This window comes from Apis florea, unplaced genomic scaffold (genome assembly GCF_048593485.1).
Source record: "Apis florea isolate Af1SG1 unplaced genomic scaffold, ASM4859348v1 contig_1603_pilon, whole genome shotgun sequence".
Taxonomy (NCBI): domain Eukaryota; kingdom Metazoa; phylum Arthropoda; class Insecta; order Hymenoptera; family Apidae; genus Apis; species Apis florea.
This window is the reverse complement of record NW_028256408.1, coordinates 544240-569646: the sequence shown is the minus strand read 5'-3', so window position 1 is coordinate 569646 and position 25407 is coordinate 544240. Positions and strand designations below refer to the sequence as shown.

Genomic DNA, 25407 nt, shown 5'->3' with positions numbered 1-25407 from the left:
AAAATAATTTATGTTATCTCGAAAAGTAGTTAACTCACGCAAACGACGTGGCCATTCGAAGAACCAAGAAATATATTTTCCTTCTACGTATTTGGTTTTACGTATATCGTACATTATTAGTATTCACGATGCATTCTCCATATATTTTTTATCGTTGCTAAATTAAACGTGGAAGATTTCTCGAGAAATTCTAATGAGCTCCGTGCTCAACTTTATAAATTATATAATGATAGAAGCTCGTGAATATTTCAAAAAAAAAAAAAAAAAAGACTAAGAAGGATCATTTTTGGGATAACATCTTTGTTAAATCATTAACATGATGTCCAAGAATAAAACCAAGATTTAACGAGTCCAATCTGTATGATGAATTCCATAATCTTATGCACGACGTTAATTTTAAAGGTAATAATTAAAGTTTCTTGTATGGCCGCTTAAAGATTTATGATACGACATAAAAAATGATATTTTGCACGGATAAGATATTGCATATTGTGTAGCCATTATGTTCGGTTATTTTAGAACGGAGATAATTGAGAAATAAACCTATCTTGTTGATGATTTATTCAAGATTTATTCAAGATTTACTTACAAGGAAAACAAGGTAAACTCTTAAACTGATTAATTGAACAAAAAAAACACGAATTTTGAAATTTTATAATTGCAGTATTTATTTTATTTTTATTGTAGTTGTTTAGAAACTTAAATGTCTTTTTTTAAGAATAAGATTATGTTTTCAGAATTTATATTAAAATTATTATACAATTTCAGGATATAAAACTATCTTAATTAACAATTTACACTTCGTTTATTTCAAATTGTTGTAATATATTATTTTACAACATTGCATATTTTCAAAAAAATCCATGTTTCTTCGTTTATTTTCACTTTTTCATTTAATAATCAATGTTAGTTCACTTTAAAACATAGCCATACCGAATTTTCAAATTTCCACTTCGTTTTCACTCGTGAAAATTTCAACGATAACAAACCACTCTTAAAACTATTATTACCAAAATTTTCTATTAGAGTAACGATTCATTCATTTATCCATATTCTCTACATTCTACAAATGCGTCTATCAACAAAGCGACATTTAACATTTTGCACAATGTAACGACGCTTAAAAGCAGACAGTGGTTGCAAGTGGAAAAACTCGCATATAGCCGGCCTCCAGTGCACGGTCAAGTGTAGTAGCGATGCGTAAAGAGGCAAACTCGTCGTGGAGAGACTCTCTTTAGCAAAACATATTTGATTCATGGCCGATTAACTTTTGCACGTACGCGTGCACACGGGCGTGGCGTGGCTCTCTGAAAATATGGAACTCGGTTTCAGCAACGTGAAATTCGTGCATGCAACGACAACGACCGTGGGTGCAAGCTATCGAGCCTGCAAATAGCTCGTGGTGAATTTACCGCGACAAACGAGGAATTTCGAACGTTACGTTGGATGGAAGAAAGGAAAAAAAAAAAGAGAGAGGAGGAGAGGAAAAAGGAAGGAAAAAGCATGTAATAACGCAAAATTCTAGACATCATTTACGTCCTTGCGGAGGGAGTAACGTAATTGTTTGAATTTAGTGGCATTCGTGAAAAGGAAGTTTTTGTAGCTATGCAAACATTTTTTTCCTCTTCTGTTTTTTTTTTTTTTAATCATTATTCGTTTCGTTCGTAAATTTGTAGATATAAAATATTCTTATTACAATTAAGATGATTTTAAATCAATTTTATATTTATGCTAATAGTTAATTCATGCATTAAACAAATATTGTGGAATTGTTAAATTTATAAAAATCGTGATGTTAGAAAGATATTTAGAAATTAAAATTTTAGAAATATCGAAGTATTATCTGAATTAAGATGTAATTTTTTTTGCATCGAAGAGAATCGAAGATTATTTAATTTATTTTATTATCAGGAACATAAAACATATTTATTCAAAAAGAAATTATACAATTCCATTCATCGTGTTAATTACTTTAACACAGATTTCAAAAAATGAAATCTTTTTAATAATTTTCAATAACTAATTTACCATATCTTTCTAAATTTCTTAAAATTTCTCAACAACTATTTCAATCTCGGTCCTCGTTTTTCAATTTAATCGCCCAATTATTAAACAATGGCGACACAATAAAAAGTCACAATACACGTTGCATTATCATAATACAAAATATATTCAATATCGAAACGAAAGATCAGTGACACGCTACTCTACGTATAATTAAACGCAAGAAACAAACTTGTTAAAAGTCAATGTTTCATTGCATGATGGAAAATATTTAACTCTTAGTCGATCAACGTACGTAAATGCACGCACATGCTCGCACGAAAGGAAATACAATTGGAGTGTACAAGTTCGACGAAGCACGTAGCTGCATACGTATACACGTGGAATAGACGTGAATGGGGGTGGGAGAGGAGGGGGGGTGAAGGAAGGAACTGGAAATATACGAGCTCGCATGATGTGGAGGAACATACACAAACAGTGGAATAAGCTAACAAATTTCGTAGTGGCACGAAACATGAATTATCATTATTATTTCATTGCACTGTGCAGGGTAGAATAAGAAGAAGAAGAAGAAGAAGAAGGAAAAAAAAAAGGAAACTCCGTGAAACAAGTTGTACCACCCTCAATCGTGGGATGAAATATTACGAGAAAATTTTTTTATCGGAGAATAATTTTTTATCAGAGAGATCTGATGGATTGATATTCGATATTTGAGTTGCAGTCGATAATGTAAATATTATATTATAATTATAGGTAACTAAAAAAGGGATGAAATAGGGGGAAAATTGAAATTCGAGTTTTTTAATGGACAATGAATTTTGATACTTTATATTATATTACAAATGTTATATATTAGGTTTATTTAATAAACACATTTGAACTTGATAATTTCTATTAATTATTATATCAAGCTATTCTTGTTTATCAATAATAGAGTTACTGGAAGTGTTATTAATTTCAATTGTATAATTAATTGAATATGTTTGACTTTGTATAGATATCCAATGAATTATAGAATTCTAGAGTTTCAAATTTATATAAAATCATGTAATATATACAATCATTAATAATGAAATTCATCCATCATATTCAATCAATAACTGTTATCAGTTTTCAAGTAGAATACTCTTATTGTATGTAATATATTTTACAAGTTTTCCAATATATTCCTCATTATGAAATCATAAATAAATATTGAAATTTAAGTGTTGATGCTTATAGTTTTTAAATCTGTAGATATATTTTTAATTATTGGAAAAATATATTACATTTAACATATGATATATATATGAATATAAGTAAAAAAATTAAATTCTTTTTCAGTTTCTTAAGCTTCATCATTATTATTCATTTTTACAAAATCTGTTCAAGAAATTGAATATTTAAATTATTCAATTTTTAATTTCAATTAGTTTTCGAGGCATTTTGCGCACAATTGAATTCATATTATTCTTTTCTCAAAATAAAATAAATAATAATAAAGTAATAATAATAAATTCTGTCGTATAATAGTGTTTGCATATATAAAAATTAAACAAACGAAATTCCCCAAGCAAATTTCGTTTAATAAATTTAACAGATAAATAATATTCTGCAAATAAATTGATAAATATATAAATACCAAAATTCATTAAATCATCTATCATGAAATAAAATGTTTTTCTCTTTATTCGTTTTCCCGAATTTTGCTATGAATTTTCCAAACTTCATATATATATATATTTTACTTCGAAAGTAATCGAACTGCATAAAAGCCAGATTGGTCTCAACTTCATCGATATTAATCATTTAGCTTTTGAAAACTTAAAAACTAATCATACATTTTCATATAAAAAAAAAATAAACTTACTTTCCGAGCTTAATCAATTTTCTTTTCTTTCTATATCGTCAAAACATTTTATAATTTCTCTATATTCAATGTGTCGAAAATCCACAAAATCTTATATATCTTACTTTTCACCACTCTCTCCATTAATTTTCTAAACAAGAAATAAATCTTCAAGAACGTGCGAATCATTATGTATCTGTATGACAAATAATAGACATTGCGCAACTCCTTAACCCTCGTGACAAATGAAAGACGTGGAATATCTTTCGCGATTTTCCAGTTCTCCACAATAGCAATAGAACTTCCACGAAGAAGTAAAGTTTCTCTTTAGCAAGTTGTACCGGTCAGAGAGCCGAGGCCAGAGGCGACATCGTAATGCCGTGTCCATATCTCGCAGTTTCGAATGCTAGAAAATGGTACATCGAGCGTCATCCAAGCTTCGAGGCATTCTCATACCTCGCAGTAAAACTGAAGAGTGTGATCGGACTTGAAAAGTGCTTCGCCAAGCTGATGGAAATTCTCTCACTTAACCATTTAAAACGGTTAAAGAGACTGAACCCTTGTAATTTTCGTCACGAATCCTTGAAAGTCGACAAAAATCCAATCCCAAGGAAATTAAATAATTAAAATAATTAAAACTCGACTTTCGCCAAATTTGCCTTGTATTGTTCTTTAAATATTTGCCGAGTTAACCTTCCTTTCAGTTTATTATTTCAATTTTCTCACTCTTGTGCTTCTTCTTCTTCCTCTTTTCTTTTTCTCTTCTTCTTCTTCTTAAACGGTCGTCGCATTTTAAAAACTTTTTAAGTTATCTCTAACTCTTTTCTCGTTGTAAATACAACAAACATCTCAGTGGAAAATAATGGAAAGAGAGGAGGAAATGGTTTGAAAGGATGGTATTATAGTTTACACGTTTTCGTAGGCGCGTGGGTACGAAAGGGGTAAGTTCAACTCTTGGACACTGTCTTGCAAAGTTTCCTTTCTTAGTCGGGCAAAAGTTTCGCTCTGAATTTCGGTACGTCGCAACAATAATCCCTGTCCCAGTTTCCACGCGGGAAAGTGTGATTTGTTTTCCCCGGTTTCCGAAATATTAACGGAAACCGGAAAACAGACGTTAATATTCGAGGTATAACGCCACTCTTAGAAACTAGAAATAGAATAGATTGTTTCGAAAACGTTTACCGAGAAAAACCGCTTGTTATTCCTGTCAAGTTTTATATGTAGGTGTATATCGTGGAAAAATTTTCAAATTTTTTAGAAATTTTCGTTGAATTCTTCGGTTAAAGGAACGTAAAACGTTTATCGTTGATTAATTCGTCTCTTATCTGAACTTATCTAAAGTTTATATAATCGATTCGTGCTTATTCCTTTAACAAATGCACGACTAAGAGTTAGGAATAAATCGAAATTTGATCTTTCAAATCGAAAATACTTATCTCTTTTATCGATTAAGATTATAAAAAATTTCGGTTTTTTGAAATTTAGAGTCGATTATAAAGTTATAAACAATGGTTATTTTTTTGGTTTGATGAATCAGAAGTCACAAAAATAACAATGTAATTAAATGTTTAAAGCTTTGTTATTAAAAATAATCGAATTTTTCGTATAATTAGAGGTAACAATGATAAAAACGATAAAAAAATAATGATTTAATAGAAATACAATACATGTTTCCAATTCTCGTAAAAACATCATATTAAAATTCGAAATAAAATACTATCAGTTAAAATCAAAAATATCGACAATTAATATTCTCAATTTCAGATAAACAATATACATATTTGAATCACTTCTTCTTTCGTTATTTTCTCAATTTTTCCACAGTGAGAGAGAAAAAGAAAATTATTTATACGCATAGTACACAATGGATTCGAAAAGAAAAGAAAAATTAAGATATAGACATATAAAATATATTTTAAGAGGAAAACAGAGATGGCATAAACAGCTATATATTCAGAACATTTGTTTTCCTTTGACCAAGTCCGATATTCTTAATATAATTAAATCTTCATTCAATTAAATGGTATATTCAGATCAAAGAAAAAGTCTTGCTATATCATTCTTTTTTTTTTTTTTTTTTACCATAGCGGATTTACTTTATAAACTTGCTTCTATTTTTCCACGTTTGGTGTACGATTATAATTTTTGTTACTTATTTATAGGTTGAATTGCTTCTTTTAGATCATCACGCCGAATTAATCTGTCTAATCCAAACGATCTCCGTTTTTAGAGCTCGATCTTGTTAAAAATCACATGGATAATTATCCGTTATCGGTTCATTTCCACGTAATTTTTTATCGCGTTATTTTGATCAAGCAAGCGTTCAAGCGCTCAAGAAACTCGTGAAATGGATCATAAATGATTCACATTGAGCCACGAGAATTTTTTAAAGCTTTCGCGCGGTATTTATTATTCTCGCGCCACTATAGTTTTTCATGATTTTCGTGATTTTGATAAATAATCAAAATATTGTGAGCGACAAAGGGAATGAAAAATAGATCGCAAATATAACGAATTTTATATATATAAAAAAAGAAAGAAAAAGAGAAGAAAAGAGAGAGGAAAAGAAATATGATCAAAAAAGAATATCTATGATATTGTAGGATTGAAAGTAACGTGATATCGTAGTATTAAGTAAATAATGTAAGTTTTCTTAGACGATATCTTTGAAAATGTTATTTCGAAACAAATGATGTAGTATTAAAAGTAGTATTTGTATATTCAAATTTAATCTTCTTTAACATAATTGAAAATGACTGTTAATAGAATTAAGAAAATTTCATGTGTGTATTAATTATCATCAATTTTACAATATATTCAAATCTTTCATTCACATTTTTTTTTAATCTTTATAAATTTCACGAAAAATGTAATGCAACAGATAACAAAGTTTTACTTTCAGAATTCTGAAAGCAATTTCAGCATAATTAACCCTCAATATACAACGATTCTTAACTATATTTTATTAAAGTATAATGAAAAGACGTCTGTAAGTCACGTGTTCGATACTCAAATGTATTTGTTAAGTGGCGACTGCCGGTGGCTTATAATGCTTGGCTGAGATTGCCAGTCTGGTTGAATAAACTTGATGAACTCTGAACGAGATATTAAAAGTTCGACAAGAAGTGGCGTTAAAAGAGAGATCGTGTTTCCAGTTGCTCGTTATTCTTTTGAAATAGTAACTGTATGATCCTGAACAGACGTATCACGTTTTTCTCATAAATAACCGGTGCCCAAGATTCAGTTAATTTAATTTGTTTCACACGTATAATTTTATTAGATTAAGCAATGAAACTAATTGAACGTTTTCCTTTGTTAGAAAATGAATCTATTGATATCCCATTTGTTTCTTTGTCAAATAATTAATTCCTCTACCTATTGATGATTTGTATGAAAATTTATAATGATTTTTGTAGATATTTGTAAATGTATCATTTAATATTTCAAAGCATTTTGATTAGATTTTTTTTTGATTCGATTAATTTTGAATATTTTTTTCGTTCATAATTTTTAGTTTTATTTTTCTCTATTTTCATAACATTTCTTTTTTTCAAAACAAGGTTTCAATCTTTCCAAAATACAACATACGAGAGAAATCATTTTTTGACTATTTTCCTTCCCTAAATATAATTTTGGTTTTCATACATTGGTTTTTATAAAAAAAAAAAAAAACTGTAGTAAAAAAAACCGTGGTACAAGTGTATTGATTCGCCATGTTTCCATGTTTGATTAACACTGAAACTACTAAAATCCATCAGTTTGGCGAGATTTTTTATTTTTCCAGTTACTAAGCGTTTACAGCTGGGTTAGACAAAATTAGTAATGCATTTTAATTAAATTACTATGTACACACACTATCAAAAGTTTCAATGTGTTTCATGAAACCCAACTATTTAAAAAACAGTTAAATTAAAGTTCTGTTACGATGAAAAATCCTTTATAATAAAATGATTAAAATTGTTTTAATATCCGCTAATTTCGAATTAATAACAAAATAAAAAAAAAAAAAGATCACAATATACGAAAAGAGAAGAAAAGTATGTCAATCTATTTATCCATCATTCTAAAATTATAAAATTATCCCTATCAAAACTTTTTGTCTCGAAAACTTACCTACCCATACACTTTGATCAGAATAACCTAACTAAAGCCTCTTAAATTAAAGATTGTATCATCCATCTCTCCTCCTTAATTAACCTTATAATATATCCAACGACAGCCCACAAAAACAAAACAGATAGATTCCCAAATCAAACGAAACGAAGTAACGAAGTATAATCGTCCAATATCTCTTAATCCAAATATCTGGAAACAAGGATCGAGAATTTAATCCGGCGATCAGAAATTCAAGAGAATACCTCGCGCGCGACCAAAATATCAACATTGAAAGTTCCCCAAGATGGACGGTTCTTCATTCCACTTATTCCAAATCTACTTACTCCGATAAGTATATCCCTATAAGTTTTCCATCTCGTGTCCATATCGTTTTCTTAATCGTGTTCAACGTAATTCGATTCAAGGTTGACCCCCTTTTTTTTTTTACGAGGGGATGATTCGGTTGGAAAAGGTCGAAGTAGCGACGAGTAACAGGGGGATTGGCGGGAAGTCGAACTCTAAAGCGTCGACAGCAGAGCGCGCAGAGTCAGTGTTCGGCCAACCGTCTTCACGTACACTGCTTCGTCGCGTAAACGTTCCACGGTTTTCGAATCGGTGCGAATACACCACCGGCTGCAATTGAATGGGATCCAGATAAGGAAGTGATAGAGATCGTATTAAAGCGACGACGATCTGTCCATGTGAATCGACACTTGTTTTTCGAAATCCTTCGTTGTTTACCTTCGTATCAGGATGCTGTGTTATGTGAGTCCTCCTGTTGATTTTATTCCAATTTTGTTTATATTCCTCTGTTCGAAACGATGGAAATTTGGTCGAGATTTCGCGAGATCCGGTAGCTCGAGTTTTAAATTTTACAAATTTTGTTTATTTTCTGAGGGCGATTTTTCGTGGACAGTGTAAAATATAGAAATTGGGAATTCAGCGTAGATTTTTGTGAGATTTGGAATGAGAAAGTATTTAAATATCGATTTTTTTTTTTTTTGCGTGATTTATTTTGGAATTGTAGATTTTTTTGAAATTGTAGATTTAGATTTATATGTAAATTCGTGTGTCAGATAAAAATAATAACGAAACGATGATATAGAAAAATTTATCAAGGGTAAGAATTTTCTTATAAATCTTAATAAATAAATTTACGTTTAATTCTTTCTTAAATTATATAAGCATTAAAATATAAATATTCGTTTTCCTATTTTGCAAAACAAATTTGTTTTATTTTTAATTGTATAATTGCAATTACAAGTTTCAATTCATAATATAAATTTTTTAAAACAGATTTTAATAAAAATCCGCTACGAATAGAATATGAAAATGTTATTCAATATTATACCTGAGTCAGGTTAAAAGTTTCTAAATTATGTTGCGGTTTGAAGTGATACTTCAGTTAGAACTTCGTATTCGATTTTAAGATATAAAATACTTCTGCTTACAGACTTCTTTGAAAGCATTTCAAAACATTTCTTCGTGTTCCATCAAAAACAATTCCATATTACATCATAAAATTTATTTTACAGTTTTTTTTTTCCTCGAATAAAGGAATACATGTTCGATCTTTGGTATTCAATTATTAATTGTTTGTAATAATTTTACAAATTCGAGGATATTTAATTTTTTTTTTCTTCATAAAATAAATATTTCGATATTTTACAAATTATCGATTTGTCAATCGTGAGTAATATAACGTATAATTTTATACTGCTATGCTTTCATTGTTTATTTAACATTATTGTCGCAGTAGTCTTTTATCAAATAATTGTTTTATCGAAGAATCGTGAAAAGATATCATTCGGCCCACGTGTTCCAATCGGTTTCCTTGATGAATTTCTGAATCAATTTGTATTATCGTTCCATTTTTCATTATTAAATCGTTGCTGAAAATGTTATTTAATTACATACACTAAAGAATAAATCGTCATTCATTACGTTGAATTGTAGATTTAAATATAATTTCGTGTATTTAAAATTTTGAAATGAACATCAATTAATTATTAAATCTAATATTTCTCAAATTGAAATTATTTTTGTATTTAAAAAAATTGTTCATTATTTTGTATATTTTTGAAATGAAACGATTAATTCTTCAAATTTTGCAATTAATTTTAGCATTATTTGTCTTTTTACTATAGCCTACTTCTCGATACAATATTAAATTAATCATAAAATTAAAATCGTATCGTGTTTTGTTCATTTGATAAACTTTTTGACGAAATTTTTTTGCTTCGTTAAGAAATTATATTAAATTTAATAAAATTTTCTGTTTATCAAACAGATATGATTGATTAATCGCCAAATAATAATTATCATGAAATTATAAAATATTATATACAGATTTGTGCAATTTATTATTCGATATTTCATATGTTACGAAATTCGTAAATACGTAAATAAATTCGAAACTTCATTCTAAATGTTATCTCTCTCTCTATATATATATATGCATTTTTTTTTTTTTGCCTTCGTTGCAAACACATTATTAACAAAATTATTTCACGAGTTTCAAATTTCCATGAAATTACGTACATTTAAAATGACCTAATTAAACGGAAGGTTTCTTCATCTACTTCTCTGGACATATTAAATCATCCTCTCAACATGAATGCATTAAAGTTTTCCTGTATCTTTTTGAGCAAAAATTTAAGTCTAAGGCAAATCCGCTTGTCTCGACCGTATCGTATGTACAATTAATTTGTCTGCTTGCCCTTAACCTCCACCAAAATGATGCTCTGTCAAAGTTTCTCTGTCAAAGTGAATTCGTATAGTTACATTAATTAGATCTTTTCTAATCTATTTTTATCCTTGTTATATCCTTGAACCTTATATCTGGATGTCGACTTTATCATTTTTCTTCCACGAGAGAACACAAATTGTAATTTAAAGATGTACAATTTCATCAAAAAATCGTTGAACGAGATAATTTTCAAACTTTAAAATTTTCCCATCCACTTTATTAAATGTGGAACTGTTATAAAAATATTGATTGGAAATATTCTTGACATTTTTAACGTTTACATTTTGTTCTTGTTCTTCTTCGATATCATTGCGGATGTGTATGCGAAAGAAGATTATTTATTATGATATAATAAAGCGTTTAGTGTATCGGCAAATATTTATTGGATAAATTGGATGCAACGATTAAAGAGAAACACTAGTAGATCGTAATTCCTTTGCGAAACAAGGATAAATTTGGTGTATCGATGAAGATTAGAGACGGCAAAAATTAAATATCGATCGCGATTACCTTATCATTCGTTTTATTCACCGAATATGCCACTCTATTATCGTCATTTATACCGATTTTCACGAAACTTTTTTAATAACGAGAAATTGGTTACATTAGCGTCTCGTAAAATTTATTTATGGGAATTCATAGCGGGGAGAAGACAAAGAGTTCTTTGAAAAAGGAATCACGGACTCGCACGCATGGCGAAAAATCGCAAGGCGTGCATACATTATTCAATGGAATGCTAATTTTATGCAAATATTATCGCCTTTAGACTTTCCTTAAATTTCATTACCAACTTCCTGAACTAAGTTCGATATTATTAAATTTTCAATAAATTATGGAATTATTAATTAGTTTCTTTGTTTGCCCAACGATCGGTGTATAAATTTTTTCAATTAGAGTAATCGAGGTTTTTCGAAATACGTAGAAAAATTGCAAATGCAAAACAGATTTAAAATTTATTATTCCAAACAATTACTGGGGGGACAAATTAAAAAATAAGTTTGAAAATTGAAACGATTAAAATAAAAAAGAAAAAAGTAACTTTTAATTTCATTCTACCGTAATTTCATGATTTATTTATTTTATTCATATCTATTATTCGAATATATTTCAATATACTTTGAAAAGAAATTAATAATCTTAATAAAATCACATAATACTCTTCTATCTTCAACGAGAAATCTGAAATCTAAAATTCTTGTCGCGTTGGAGATTCGAAGAACGAGTTTCAAAAATAGAAATAATCTAAAGAAGCTACGTAAAGAAGATTCTGAGGAGAGAAACGACGAGTGTAAAAAGGGAGGGAAGCGAGGAAAACGAATATCGCGTTCGATATTGCGAGAATATAAATTTGTTTGCGCGGCCACCTCATCTTCGTTGAATCAACGGTGCTGAAAATTACAGAAACCGGTTCAAGGTCGATGAATCAATTTCATTAGATTACGTACCGGTTGTGCACAGTTGAACTTGGAACTGGCAGTGGTATTTGGTCTTTTTGCGAGGGATCTAATTTAAAAGATAAGCGGGGCAGTGATGTACCCGGATGCCCAAGTGGTTTAGCGCATACTTATCGCGAGATCTGGTCTGGATACTAATGCCAATTTCGAGTGCTCGAGCCTTTTCACAGATGCGAACACGCGTGTAATGGAATTCAATCGCGATATGATAGGAAAGGAGGTAGAAATTATTGAATCGAGACAAAAATTTTTGGAGCGTGATGTTGTTACTGAAGTTGATTGCTCCGAATTATTCGTAAACGTAGTGGTTTTAATTTTATGTATAATTTATCCAGAATATTTGAAATGCTAATAACGAGAGAGAAATTTTGATTATTTGATTATGAGGTAGAATTAAATAGCTTGTAATTAATTTGAATATTTTCACGAATTGTTTTTTTATGCGATATATGTGTTCTTGTCCGTGTTTTCTCTGAAAAATTGTGGAAAGAATTAATGGAGAGATGAAATTATCGTGGTTTTTATAATAATGAGATAATCTCGAGGAGGAGAACTTTTGTAAATATTGCAAAAGTACAATGCATAAATAGACACAGTAAATGTTATCAGTGACCAAAAAAATAATGAAATTATATATTTTATCTTTTTTATTATTTCACTTTTTCGTTATTCTCCTTCTAATCACGAAGAATGATTTTTAATATCATGAACATTTATCTCAACGTACGGGAAAGTAACAAAGTCCCTTTAAGAAATCATAAATATAATTTGAATTATTGTAATCTATCTTGATTTCATAGAAAAAGAAAATCCTATTCCTATTGTAACTGGTCAATTAGAAATAATGAAGGTTTATAGGAAGTTATGGAATGCTAGATACATAATTAGGAATGAATGATACAAATTGAAGATCTAACTCGAATCTAATTTAAATATAATATTATAACATATCTAAACTCGATCTGACATGTTTAAGCTTATAATATATCCAACCTAAGTTTAACTTAGTTAATCAGACGTAATTTATGTGATGTACCGACGTTGAACTGACCATACTATACCACGAACACAACCGTACCAAAGCATCAAATATACCCAACAAGATAGTTCTAATTCGAATTTAAACTACGCTCGATTCCCTGATTTAAATAATCCAAGGTTTAATGCATATCTGGCATTACATTTATTTGAAACGAAAGATATGTAGTCGGCTAACGATACAGTGAATTGTAATACGGATTTGTCAATTGAGACTTTCAATTATCGTCATGGCAACAATTTTTTTAAATTAATTTGAAAATTGTATGTTCTTAAAGGTACATGTTATTGTTATAATATATTTTAATCGTATTCTGTTATTACTTTATGCTTATTATGTATAAATATATTGTCAGTATAAATATGAGTTGCTAAATAATAAGTAACAATACAAGCAAATGTTATGTTGTTTAAAATTTAGCGACATATATGACGATTTTCAATAATTAATTATCATGCATGAGTGAAGCGCAATTATGGACAATGATTTTAATTAAAACGTGCATTTTATAATTTTATCTTCTTAATGAGATTTTCACAACTTTCCATTCTGATTTCTGCAATTCATATTTTCCGTGAACAAATTTCTTCACGCTCAAATATCATCTTTGTCAAATTTCGTTACGTATATCAGCATCGTCTAAACGAAAAATTTATCAATTTAATTTTTAATGAAGAGATAATTGGCGGAAGTATTAATTGAAATGGTTATTGAATGAATAAATATTTTCAGAAACAAATATTTTTTTATTTTTAATGTTACTTGTTTAAAGAAGCATAAGAGGTTGAATAATTGTTAGACTGAGAACGTTTAAATTTTTATTTTTGTATGAAGATAATTCAAGAAATGGAAGAGTTAAACAGAAATTTGTTTTGTTTATTGTATATTTTTATTATACATTTCCTGCATCTTTAAAAGACCAGGTCTTTAAATTAATGACATTTAAAGTTTCAAATAAGATTTACTGTAAAATTGAAAATGAGAAATCATTAATTACATTAAGAGTTTTTTCCAATAATAGAAACATAGGATTATATAAATAATAAACATCATAAAGACAAAAATAAACAAACAATAAACAACACATTTTATGAATCAAATAGAAAGAAAAGACTACTTTTGTATCTTCTTATTATACCATAAATTCATTGTAAATATTCATTGCTTTTAATTTTATTTCTACTTTCGTAAAATTAAATATTTAAAGACATCGGTGAATTTCTTCAGAATTTTTTTAATTTAAGAGAAATCAGAATTCTTTTATCACGATATTTCCCAATAAAAAGCGAACATACAGAGAAAATCGCCAAATAAAATTTAAATTCGTAATATCTATAATATAAGCTGAAAATTCCCGTTTCCAATTCTAATTCGTGGGAAAAATAATATCAAGAAACATTGATAGGCCGTCACTTTACTGCAATTTTGTTATTTCAATTTCATTGTGAACGTGGTAGCCAAGTAAATTATCGGCCGATAAATGATTTCCGTACAAATTTACATGTACTTACACGGTACAATGGAAACGGTAAACACGGAAAATTTGAAATCGATTTTAATGCAGAATTGATTGAACACGTTGATTAGATACGGGCGTATTAAACGGGCGGATGGATAATCTAACGTTCTACACGACGAAATTACAGAAGGTACATCAGCCCAACAAACAGTGAAGCGATAGAACGATGGCTTAGAGCGTGTGTTTCTGGATGTTGCGACCACGATTCATATATCCCGCGACATGGGAGCAACTCGAAAGTGGAGGAGACTTTCGATGGCAGCCTAGCCTAACCTCTCGCCTCTATAAGTATAACATTTCGCGTTATTATGATTCATGGTGCAATTTATGAAAATAAATTTTCATAATGTGTAGTATTTTTTTAAAACTAATCTTATCATCTTTGCTCTATTAGATTGTACTAGATAAATAGAAAATTAAAGATGTGAATTAATTTATTCTTATTCTTAGTTCAATTATAAATATTTTAATAATACTTTAAATTTTTTTTTAATTAATATTTTAATTGTTTTATTCGAGGGAATTTTTTTTATAATGTAGATGTTTAGAATCAATCACAGATGTTTATAATCTTTCCGTACATAACACACGTTTATATGAGAAAATTAATAAATGATGAAAACAGGCTTTCCCGATTTTTTCAGAGTGTATATACGATTTGAAAAATGTTTGAAGGAAATAGAAAAGAGAATACCGCGGGCGAATATGCAACGTTTAACAAAAACCATACGCCAAAAGACATATTTATCCATTCAGAATGAACGTGCATTTGCTACGGCTTAATGGCAGATATGCACGCTCACCAAAAACTGTAACTGCTGCATGAACTCGCATTTATTCGGTCAGAATTATATATTTACTGTGGCCTAATGGTGGATATATGCGGTATATGCAATTATCATTTCGATTTAAAAATTTCTCCGCAATTTGAACGAGAAATTTTATGTGGTGTAGAAAGATCAAACTCGTGACCACTGTATCCAGTGTAAAGTTTTAAAAATATCAAATCTATATATTCAATGTTCATCGAGAACATGTATTTCAAATTAGATTCGAATATAACTCGAGAAACGAAAAATTTTCCTTCTTCTCTTCTATTTTTCTCGACATACGTCTACGTCGTTTCGTTCTCTCTGAACTTTGCACAAATTACGAATTATCCGGTATTAGAAGACACGAAAGCCAAGAAATAATTCCGTGCAGTTATGCGTTCTCAGCTCGCGACGTTCGAGTGGATAAGATTATAGAAGCACGCGATCTGAGAAAATACGCCTGGATGTCGATGGAACGTAATGTGGTTAACAAAAGCTAGTAGAAAGTGGAGCGCGGTGGCATCGTTTTGCCGGAATTAATTGAAATTTACCTGTACCCTCGTTGTTAACCGATTGATCGTTGAACGCCAACAATGGTCTCGGCCACTCGACTATTTATGCTTTCGTAATTCTAGAACGTGGCTGCGTTTATTTAACACGCTTACTTCAACATGCTCCGTTGCACGCTATCTAGTGGTAGCCAGCGTTAATCGGGTCGAAGAATTAGAAAAGAAAATAAATAAGAGAATCGATTAGCAGTGACTTATGGCTCGTTGATAATATTATTAAAATAATTAGAATTGGAAATAGTTGAAAAATTAATTAGTTAAAATTTAATAATCTTGTTTAAAATGCTTGAATAACATCTATATGTAACTGCTATAAATGATCACTCTTCGTATAATATATTTGGTTTAATTTGTTCAATAAATTGTCGAAGTAACTCTATTCTTCGAAAAGCGTTAAAATTTTGCCTATCTCTGCGCTAGATTTAGGTGGCACGAGTATCAACGATGGGGCCATCAAGATGGTAAAGGAAGGGGAAGAAGAATCCCTCGTTGAGGGATTTCTCTCTTGGTAGCAAACTTTACAAAGAATACTTGCCGGATCTGAATTTATATTAAATGGGATATATTTTGAGTTATTGGAAATAGATTATAAAATTGTACGGAAATAGAACGGCACAGAGTGGGCAAAAAACAATGCAGCGAAATGAAAATCGAGAAAAAAGCCTTCTTCCCGTGTTTCTTAACACACTATTCGCGGATGGAGCTTAGAACCAACGAAGAAAAAAAAAGAAATTGGTAATATCAGGAAGTAGGAGGACACATCCGTTAGATATTGGTTAGAAAATGGATGTGATATATCGACGTACGAATAATGTGGAATATAATATAGTGGATTTTCGAGCGTGTAGCACGTAAAACGGATAAAATATCCTCGCGGGGAAATGGCGATTATTATGGCGGAATTGTAGGTAATATCTTATTCCGTATATATAAAAATATTTGAATTATATATCGTGGATACGTTTCAGATTTATGCTCTACTTACGTTTAAACAGGCTATGCGGCGGTTGATGCGGGATTAATGTGGTATTTCTTTTTGAATTCCGATAATTTATCGGGAAATAAAATTAACATATAACGTTGAATTAAACAGCTATTAAATTCTTTCTTGAAATATCGTTAAATAGTGATACGGGAATTTTGAGAATGCATTAAGAAGAAATGGAATGGAATCTTCGAAAATTGATTTTTCATTATATGGAACGAAGTTTAAATTAAATTGGAGAAATCAGTTGTACACGATTCAATATCCTATGAATATACTCGCATAAATCTGTTCGTTGTTTCAATAAATCCTGCTTTAAACTATTAAAAGTTAAGGCTTTGAATAAATCCATGCTGTTTCAAAAAATGCTCAGAATTCTATGCGATACTTTTATTATTAAAGTATTCGTCCAGTGATTCCAATTTCTATATAAATCTATAATAATAATTCTTCGGCTCAAAGTTCAACAACGGTGCAACACCTGGGAGTAAAATTAATCATCTTAATGTATTCAAGAGCACCGTGTGATAAGTGTATCGGTTAAAAGCACGTTTCGTCAACGTGGTGTATCTATATATCAATGAAAACCTCAACATATCAACGGTGGACAAAGGAACTAAGTCATTTGCATGTGAAAGCTCAACCGAATTACCAAACATAAACTAATGCTTACTTCTTCAAAGCGTTGTAACGCTTTGCATGATAAAACGCTCATTGTTCCTAACTGGGCCACTACTTAACAAAATTCCAAAGCTTATTACTCCGAACGAAACAAATCTCGTGGCAAGAAAGACGAAGAAAAGAACGAAGAAGAGAAAGAATCTGTTTTCGGTAGTTTCGCCATCCCAGTGTTTTGTGTATTACATCGCGTCCTGAAGGAGCGGAATTAATCTGGAGTATCTTGAGTTGCGTTTGAGGTTTTCCACCTATCTGGGAGGAAATTGTGTCAGCGCGCGAATGAATAAAGGCGTTCCATTAAGAGAAACAGTGAAGCGTGGAGCTGAAAGAAACGCGTTGAAAAGAGAGAGGGGAGAGAAAAAAAAAAGGAGAAGAGAATTGAGTCGGTGGACCCAGTCGTGCAAATTACGAAAAATAAAAGGAACCTTAAGTAGTGTCCGTCTCATTTACCTTATTATCTAATTTGCTAGCGTTCCTCTAATACGTATAAAAATTCTAAATTGATTAAACTTTAATTACATTAGACTCTAGTTTACATCACGTTATTATATACAAGATTTTTGAAACCTTGTTAAATTACATATTATAGTAGGAAATTGTACAAGGTGGAGAAAAAAATTGCGATGATATAAGATTTTTTAGATAAATTTTAACATTTAGGATATTTTTTGAAACACAATAAATCTTCTCCTGTATTTTCCATCTCTCGATAAATTTTCAAGATTTTTCGAGACATTGAGATGAAAATTCCATTCGATAAGAAAAATAATTTTATATCACGATCCACATTGGAATAGGAAATACAATTGATCCAGCGGATTATTATAATCTCAAATCAAAAGGCGCATTCAAAAATTGCTCCATAGTGCTCCATTATCCAACATCTATTCACTGTCGCAACAGACAAATTCCAACAAATTGTCTTTTTAATATCACTCGCACAAAACAAATCGATAAATTTCGTCTCTATTATTCGGAAATCCGCGAACTTTCTGAATGAACTATAACGTGTTTCGTGTACAACCCCGTATTCCTCCCATTGTACAGAAATCCTCTGTATTTATATTGAATTATTATTTTCCATCGTATCCAGCCAATTCACCGAACAGATCTCGAATGAAATATTTTACCAAAAAAATATCGCCTAACATCGTGACGTCAACTGTTAACATTTTCCATCTATGGTAATGCAAGAGAGAGAGAGAGAGGGCGCAATTATCTCGTCTCTCGCGCGAACATCGAAACGAAGAAAATTTCATTTGCACCGTTGAAACTGGTAAACTCCAATTGCTAAACCGGTTCTCTTCAGCGTCAGCTGAAACCGCGAAAAACGAAAACAATGAGCATTCAGAACCACGGTCCGGCATGTTCCTAGGCGGCTTTGTTTCCCACTGCTTCCTATCCTGTCCATTCTTTCGCCGTGGCTCCCTTTATAATTGTTCCCCGTTAAGCAAACCCATGGTTGGGAAAGTGGATACGAAGCAACGAGGATCAACTCTCGTAACTTGATTCCCTCTGTACACCGTGCCCCTTTACACTTTATACCTCCCTCCTTCCGCCTTTCCTAGTTATTATATGCATAATTTCGCCATTGCCCGTGTTTGCACAATCGCCCGCCGTTCATTGGAAGTTGTTCCATCCTTGGCTTGGAGACGGTGAGATAGGAACACTGGAAAATCGTCGATACGGAAAATTGGTTAGACATTTAGCAGAAGAAGAAAGTAAGGGTGTTAGGAGATAAGGGTGAAAAGGAGAATACCTTTGTATAATAAAAAATGGATTGGGGAGGAAATGTTTAATTTTTGAAAAGATTTTAGAAGGTGTAAGAGAAATTTTCTATTGCAAAAATTGTTAAAAATATTGCATAGAATAATATATATATATATTTATATCGAAAATTCTAAAATTTAGATTGGTTGTAATTAAGATTAAGTGATAAAGACTTAGTAGATCACGTAACAGCGTTATACATATATCTCGTCGAGGCAATACGGAACAACACGACAATCTGTTAGTGAATTTCTTTTCCAAGTAATTCCAAGAGGAGAGAATCTTTCTCGATAAAACGTAATCATGAGGCAAGACGAGAGAAAAAGCAATTCACGTTGACGAAGTGGCAATTATATAGATCCTGCGCTTTCTCTTTACCGGTGGCGCATTGAATTACGTTTGATTATCCCGTTTCTGTCGAGAAAGGAAAAAATTAGTATCGAGAAAATGCAATTACACCTCGACATCAAAGGGCGATCTTCGACATTTCCCAATAAACAACTTGTTTTCGACTAGCTTGAAAATAGAAAGTTTCTTTGAAATTCGAAAACTTGCCGAGAACATAGGACAGTTTTCAATGGCTTCTGTATGCTGTTCTAAATAAAAGGAGGAGAAAAATATGTGAAAAAAATTCGTATGGACGTAATGGCAAAAATATCTTTTCTAACGGATTCAGTAGTTAGGGTCGAGCGCAAAACCGACCGGTGTAATCGACGTAAAATAGGCGATTATGTAAAACGAGTCGTAGTTATATAACAACTCTGCGCTAATTTGCGCATATATTAATCCCGACTTCTGGAACGAATGATCTTTCGTTCCTGAAGTGCGAATGTTTTGTGTCCAGTTCATTGCACTCTAATGATGTTTTGATAAAGTTAGATGATAGATAGATATAATTTTCATATTTTACAAAGGATGAAAGAAATATCATGTGTAATATAGCAGGTAATTCAATTATCTTCGATTATTTCTTAAAAAAAATAAGAAGAATCGCAAATTCAAATTTGGGAATTAGAATAATTATGTCTATAATGAACAAATATTTAAGACTTTAAATAATATATTTGCAATTTAATTTGTTTTTAATTAAAATTACAAAAACACTTTTTCCTTCTTTTAGATTTTGGATTGATTTTTTAATAAATATTGATTTACAATTAACAACGAATTAAAACTATAAATATGCAAATATATTTGTTTCTCATTGATATTTTTTGTTCGATTATTTTATTTTGTTACAATTATAAATCAAAATTTTCAACATCATTTGTTATCGATTAATATTTTAATGTACCATTTAAATATATTCAAATGATGATAATAAAATTTTAATCGAAATAATAGAAATGAATATTTCACGATCATAAAGATTAAAATTTTCTTTCAGTTATAAAGAGGGAGGAAAAATCTCCTTTTCACTTTATCTCTTCAAAGGAAACGCCTTCCGCGCTAAGAACTTCTTTTCATCTCTTTCTCGATGCCCCTTGCATTCTGAAATATTTTAACAATTTTAATTTTCCAAGATAGATTTTTCGATCGTGCTGCAACGATGATACTATCTATGGCCATCAACTAAAGCTAGGTAGTATCGACATGAAATATATGAAGTAGTATACCTCTGTGCTTGGTTTCTCTTCAATAGACCCCTCGATAAAGTTATCGAAAGCCGGAAGTCGAAGACTTAGGTGTATTTTTCACACTTTTCCTCCGCATCATTTTCAGACTTTTGTCTAGAATATATGGCTTATTGGAAATCGATCGAAGATTCACGAAATATTTTCCATAAATATAAACTTTGTTTATTAATTTCGACTGGAATTAAAATTTTTATAATGTAATTAATTACTCTATCATATCAACGTAGAATGGAAAATCGTAGGAATGTAATTATCCAATTAAAATTTATTTTATTATCGATATTCCGAATTCTACTATTCTTTTAGCATCTTGAATTGATCTTCTTACGATTCTTTGGTAGTAACAATGGAAAGGATACTTGATTCAATAAGAGATTCGTATTTAATCGACTTTCCATTGTAACTTTAGCTTGCTAACTGTTATACTTGTTATCGATGAAATAATGAAGATAAATAAAGATAAAATAATGGAAGTGAAATATATATCGGAAATGAATTTTATCAATGTACAAAAATGTCAAATATTGTATATACAAAATTTATCTTATTCAATCTTTTTTAAAAAAAATTACATAAGATAAATTATTATACATTTATTATATATAAATGAATTACATCGAGAACTTCGTAAAATATTTTTGTTCTAATTTAATTTATAAATGTATATATTTTATTCACAAAGTCATTATCATTTATATTATACCAGTTGTATCTTGCAAATTCTGATTGTCTCTTACGAAAACACGGCTGGTATCTTTTAGATTTACCAATAATACAATAAAATAAGATGCAATTACATAGATAGTGTTCAACGATTGTACCTTATCACAAGCACTTTGCACAAAATTTTTTCTGATTTCCACTTACGAGAGTATAGTGACACAGTTCGGCTGAAAAATTTTGGCCATTCTGTGCTATCCTCAGAATCTGGAACTTTTCCCCCATTCATGGTTGTGTAACTGTGTCACATACAGGTATTCACTATCTATAGCGCGTGTACATTGGTTTTTCCGCCATCCACGACACATCCAAAGACGCCATTCCTTTTACTACTTCTATCCCTCCCCGTCTTTGAACGAAACTTCACCTCGAGGCAGAAATTCCTCCACATCTTTTCTCGTCTTCGCGTATCTATTTCTCGAACATCCTTTTTCTTCATCGTTCCATCGAGTGTTCAAATTATAAGAAAATCTTAGAAACTTTTTAAATTCCTTGTGTGCATTTTATAGGTATTACAAATATTCGTTTATTTCATTTATGGGCAAAATTAATGTAATATAAAAATGAATGTAGATAATATCAATTTTTTGAATTAATAATAATATATATATATATGTTATTGCAAATTATATATTAAAATAGTAAAATTAAAAAATTCAAAAGCAACAATATTAAAAATTCAATTTTAATTTTATGAATTTTAACATTAAATTATCATAAATATTTTTTGCAAATTTAAGATTAAGTAAAAAAGATTACTTGCTAGTGCGAATGACGTAATGATTAATCATTTTTTTAAGTAATTTCTTTCATATAATAGCTATACGTGTAATTATTAATTCAATTCGTTTAATCAAAATTTACTCCAATGAAAATTCATTCAGAACGCAACGTGGAAATTTAATGAAATATGTCATTACACTACACCCATATTTCATTATTTTATCTGATGTCAACATACTTTGCATTCATTATTTTCTCTCTATCAGTTGAATCAGTTTCGTGAAAATGCATTCCGCCAAACGAATAGTATTTGGACAAACATATAGTATTTACTTGAATTGCCTATAAAATACATGGAATAAATTTAAATTGTAAACATAGAATCAATAAATAGGATGGTGAAACGATAATTCGATTTGGATTTGTGGATTTTACTTTAGGAAAATAAATCGATAGAAATCAATGGTCAACTGTGAATTGCATCCATTCGTCATGTGGAATGCAAGTGCCATTTTTAGCACGCATAGCGACGCTATTCCATCATCTGGTTTCTGTTTCAAACCTCTTCCTAACAACAATTATTTAACTCCTATCGTTGTTCATTTTTCATAGCTTCAATTTTCATATATTGATTTTCCTTTATAAATATAAATTCAATACACGAAGAATTTAATTTGAAATATTTTTTATTATTAAAAATAAAATTAAAATTTTCAAAAAGTTTTATTGCTTTCAAAGAATCGAACATTTATTTTTAAAATCAACGTAAATACTTATTTCCAGCCTAACTATATTTCCAATATAATATATTTTTAAATTGATTTCTTCAAATTGATTCAATGAGACGAATAATAGATAATACCAATATTTAAATCGTAAACCCGAAGCATAATACTGCGTTAAGTAATAAAGTGATTAATTTAACCACTCAATGTAGATCGCGATATAAAACAAAGACAAGTTAATCCAAAGATCCAATAGGCAGGATCATTCGATAGGATGCATTGGTTTCCAGTTATAGGATAGTAGCACGCTAGGTACACCGTGGTGAAATTTGCATGGGGCAATATTATTTTACCCTCGAAACCGCTAACTGGCTCATTGACGTGCAAACGTGGCCACAAACGGTTGCAGTTTAGCCGGTCATAATACCTTTTAACGTTCGCTCGAATTAAGACAATTTATACCTTTAATGCCATCTAAATTGCACTTGGTAACCAGCATGGATACTCGCTTCTCGTTCATTTTTTCTAGGAATATAATAATCGTGTACGGATACTTCATTTATCCTCTTGAAGTATTGTATTATGCTTTTACAATATTATTATTGAATTTCACGCGAATGAATTGAAATAAACGAATTAAAATTGATTCTATTTTTATGTTACAGCAAAGTTTACGTTAAAAGAAATTAAATGTATTTATATATTCATAGTTTTTCTATAAGTATTTATCTTGTACATTTTCGAAATAATTATTGCCTTTACGTGTTTTATCTGGAAATACTAATATTATTGCAGTTCTGAATAAATTTGAAATAATAAAGACACATGAAAAATGCAGAGTCATGTGAATTTTAAAAAATATAATCTGACGATAAAATGCGTATTATTTATACAAACGTGTAATTATTAATTTTAAACATTTATTCATTCCGTTTCATTATTTTATTGATGTTTTACATTCCATTTTTTTTCACGCATTGATTTATATTGATTCATTGTAAAAATAAAAGATTTCAGTTCTTAATTAAATTCAATTTCATATTTTTCATAAATATCTTAAATCCTGCTATATATTATGCTGCATATATTGTCACTAATATCCTGAAATTAAATCGATAATTATATTATAATGGTATTCATACGATGAAGCAGCTAATTCTTTGAAGCAAGACTTTAAATTTTAAAAAACCCGTTGACACACTTCTCTAGCAATTGCCCCAGCTTCGTTTCGGATATTCTGCTTCAACTGGAGCGGACTGGTTGAGTTTCCGTAAGCAGGGTGTTTAAAGAAGTTGCATAAGCAAAAGTCAAGTGGAGCAAAGTTGAGATCTCTTGCAAGTCAGTCAGTGTCACCGCATCTTGAAATTAATATTTCAGAAAAAAAATTCTCTGGTAATTTCTAGAATTATATCTTCAGCGTCATGAAACATGTGTTATTCAAATCATAAAAGAAAAGTATATATGTATATTTAAATATGTATTTAATTTTTACAATAATAATATAATTATGGTTTCTTTGAAATGTATTAATTTAACGATCAAAATTATTTTGCATAAAAATATTCTTTCTCGTAAATATTTCACTCACATTAATAATTATAATTAATATACAAGAATTTGTCAAATCGAAAATAAATTTTACTATTGTTGTAATGATAAAATAATTGAATCATAAGCATATTTCATCGAAAAAGTTTAATAATTTTATGCAATTTATAATGTATGATTAATTGCAAAATTATATGAATTATCATTTCTATTGAACATGTGAAAAGTATTATTTCAGAATACAATTTTTAGCAACTTTTTCATTAAATAGATTTCATATTATATAAATATTTATCATTTTGAAATACATCTTCTTTTGATAAAATTTACAAATTACTTTCCTATATTCGTTTCACGTTTACTGTTTCATTTACATCGCAGGAAGTAAATAAAAAAAAAAGTTAGGAAAACGAAACTTGTTTCAGAGATAGAAAGAAATTTTAATTTCCAGAGAAATTGATAAAGGTTTCGTTTTCAACTTGATCGAATCGAGTTGTGATTTATTTTGTAGTTTTCATTTATCAAGCTTGCAAAACGTTTACATAATAAACT

The 25407-nt window shown here is 29.9% G+C and overlaps 1 protein-coding gene across 12 annotated transcripts in view; it reads left to right on the top strand.

The window, feature by feature from the left end:
* CASK (peripheral plasma membrane protein CASK) overlaps nt 1-25407 on the top strand; it is a 235986-nt gene that overhangs the window by 176993 nt on the left and 33586 nt on the right. The window contains exon 1 of one of the 12 annotated variants that reach the window (XM_086903119.1): nt 8477-8692. The exons of the other annotated variants lie outside the window; for them this stretch is intronic. Coding sequence (XP_086759245.1) covers nt 8681-8692 — 12 coding nt within the window. The 5' untranslated portion in view covers nt 8477-8680. Of the gene's footprint in view, nt 1-8476; nt 8693-25407 lie in introns of those variants that run through there. 12 annotated transcript variants of the gene reach the window in all.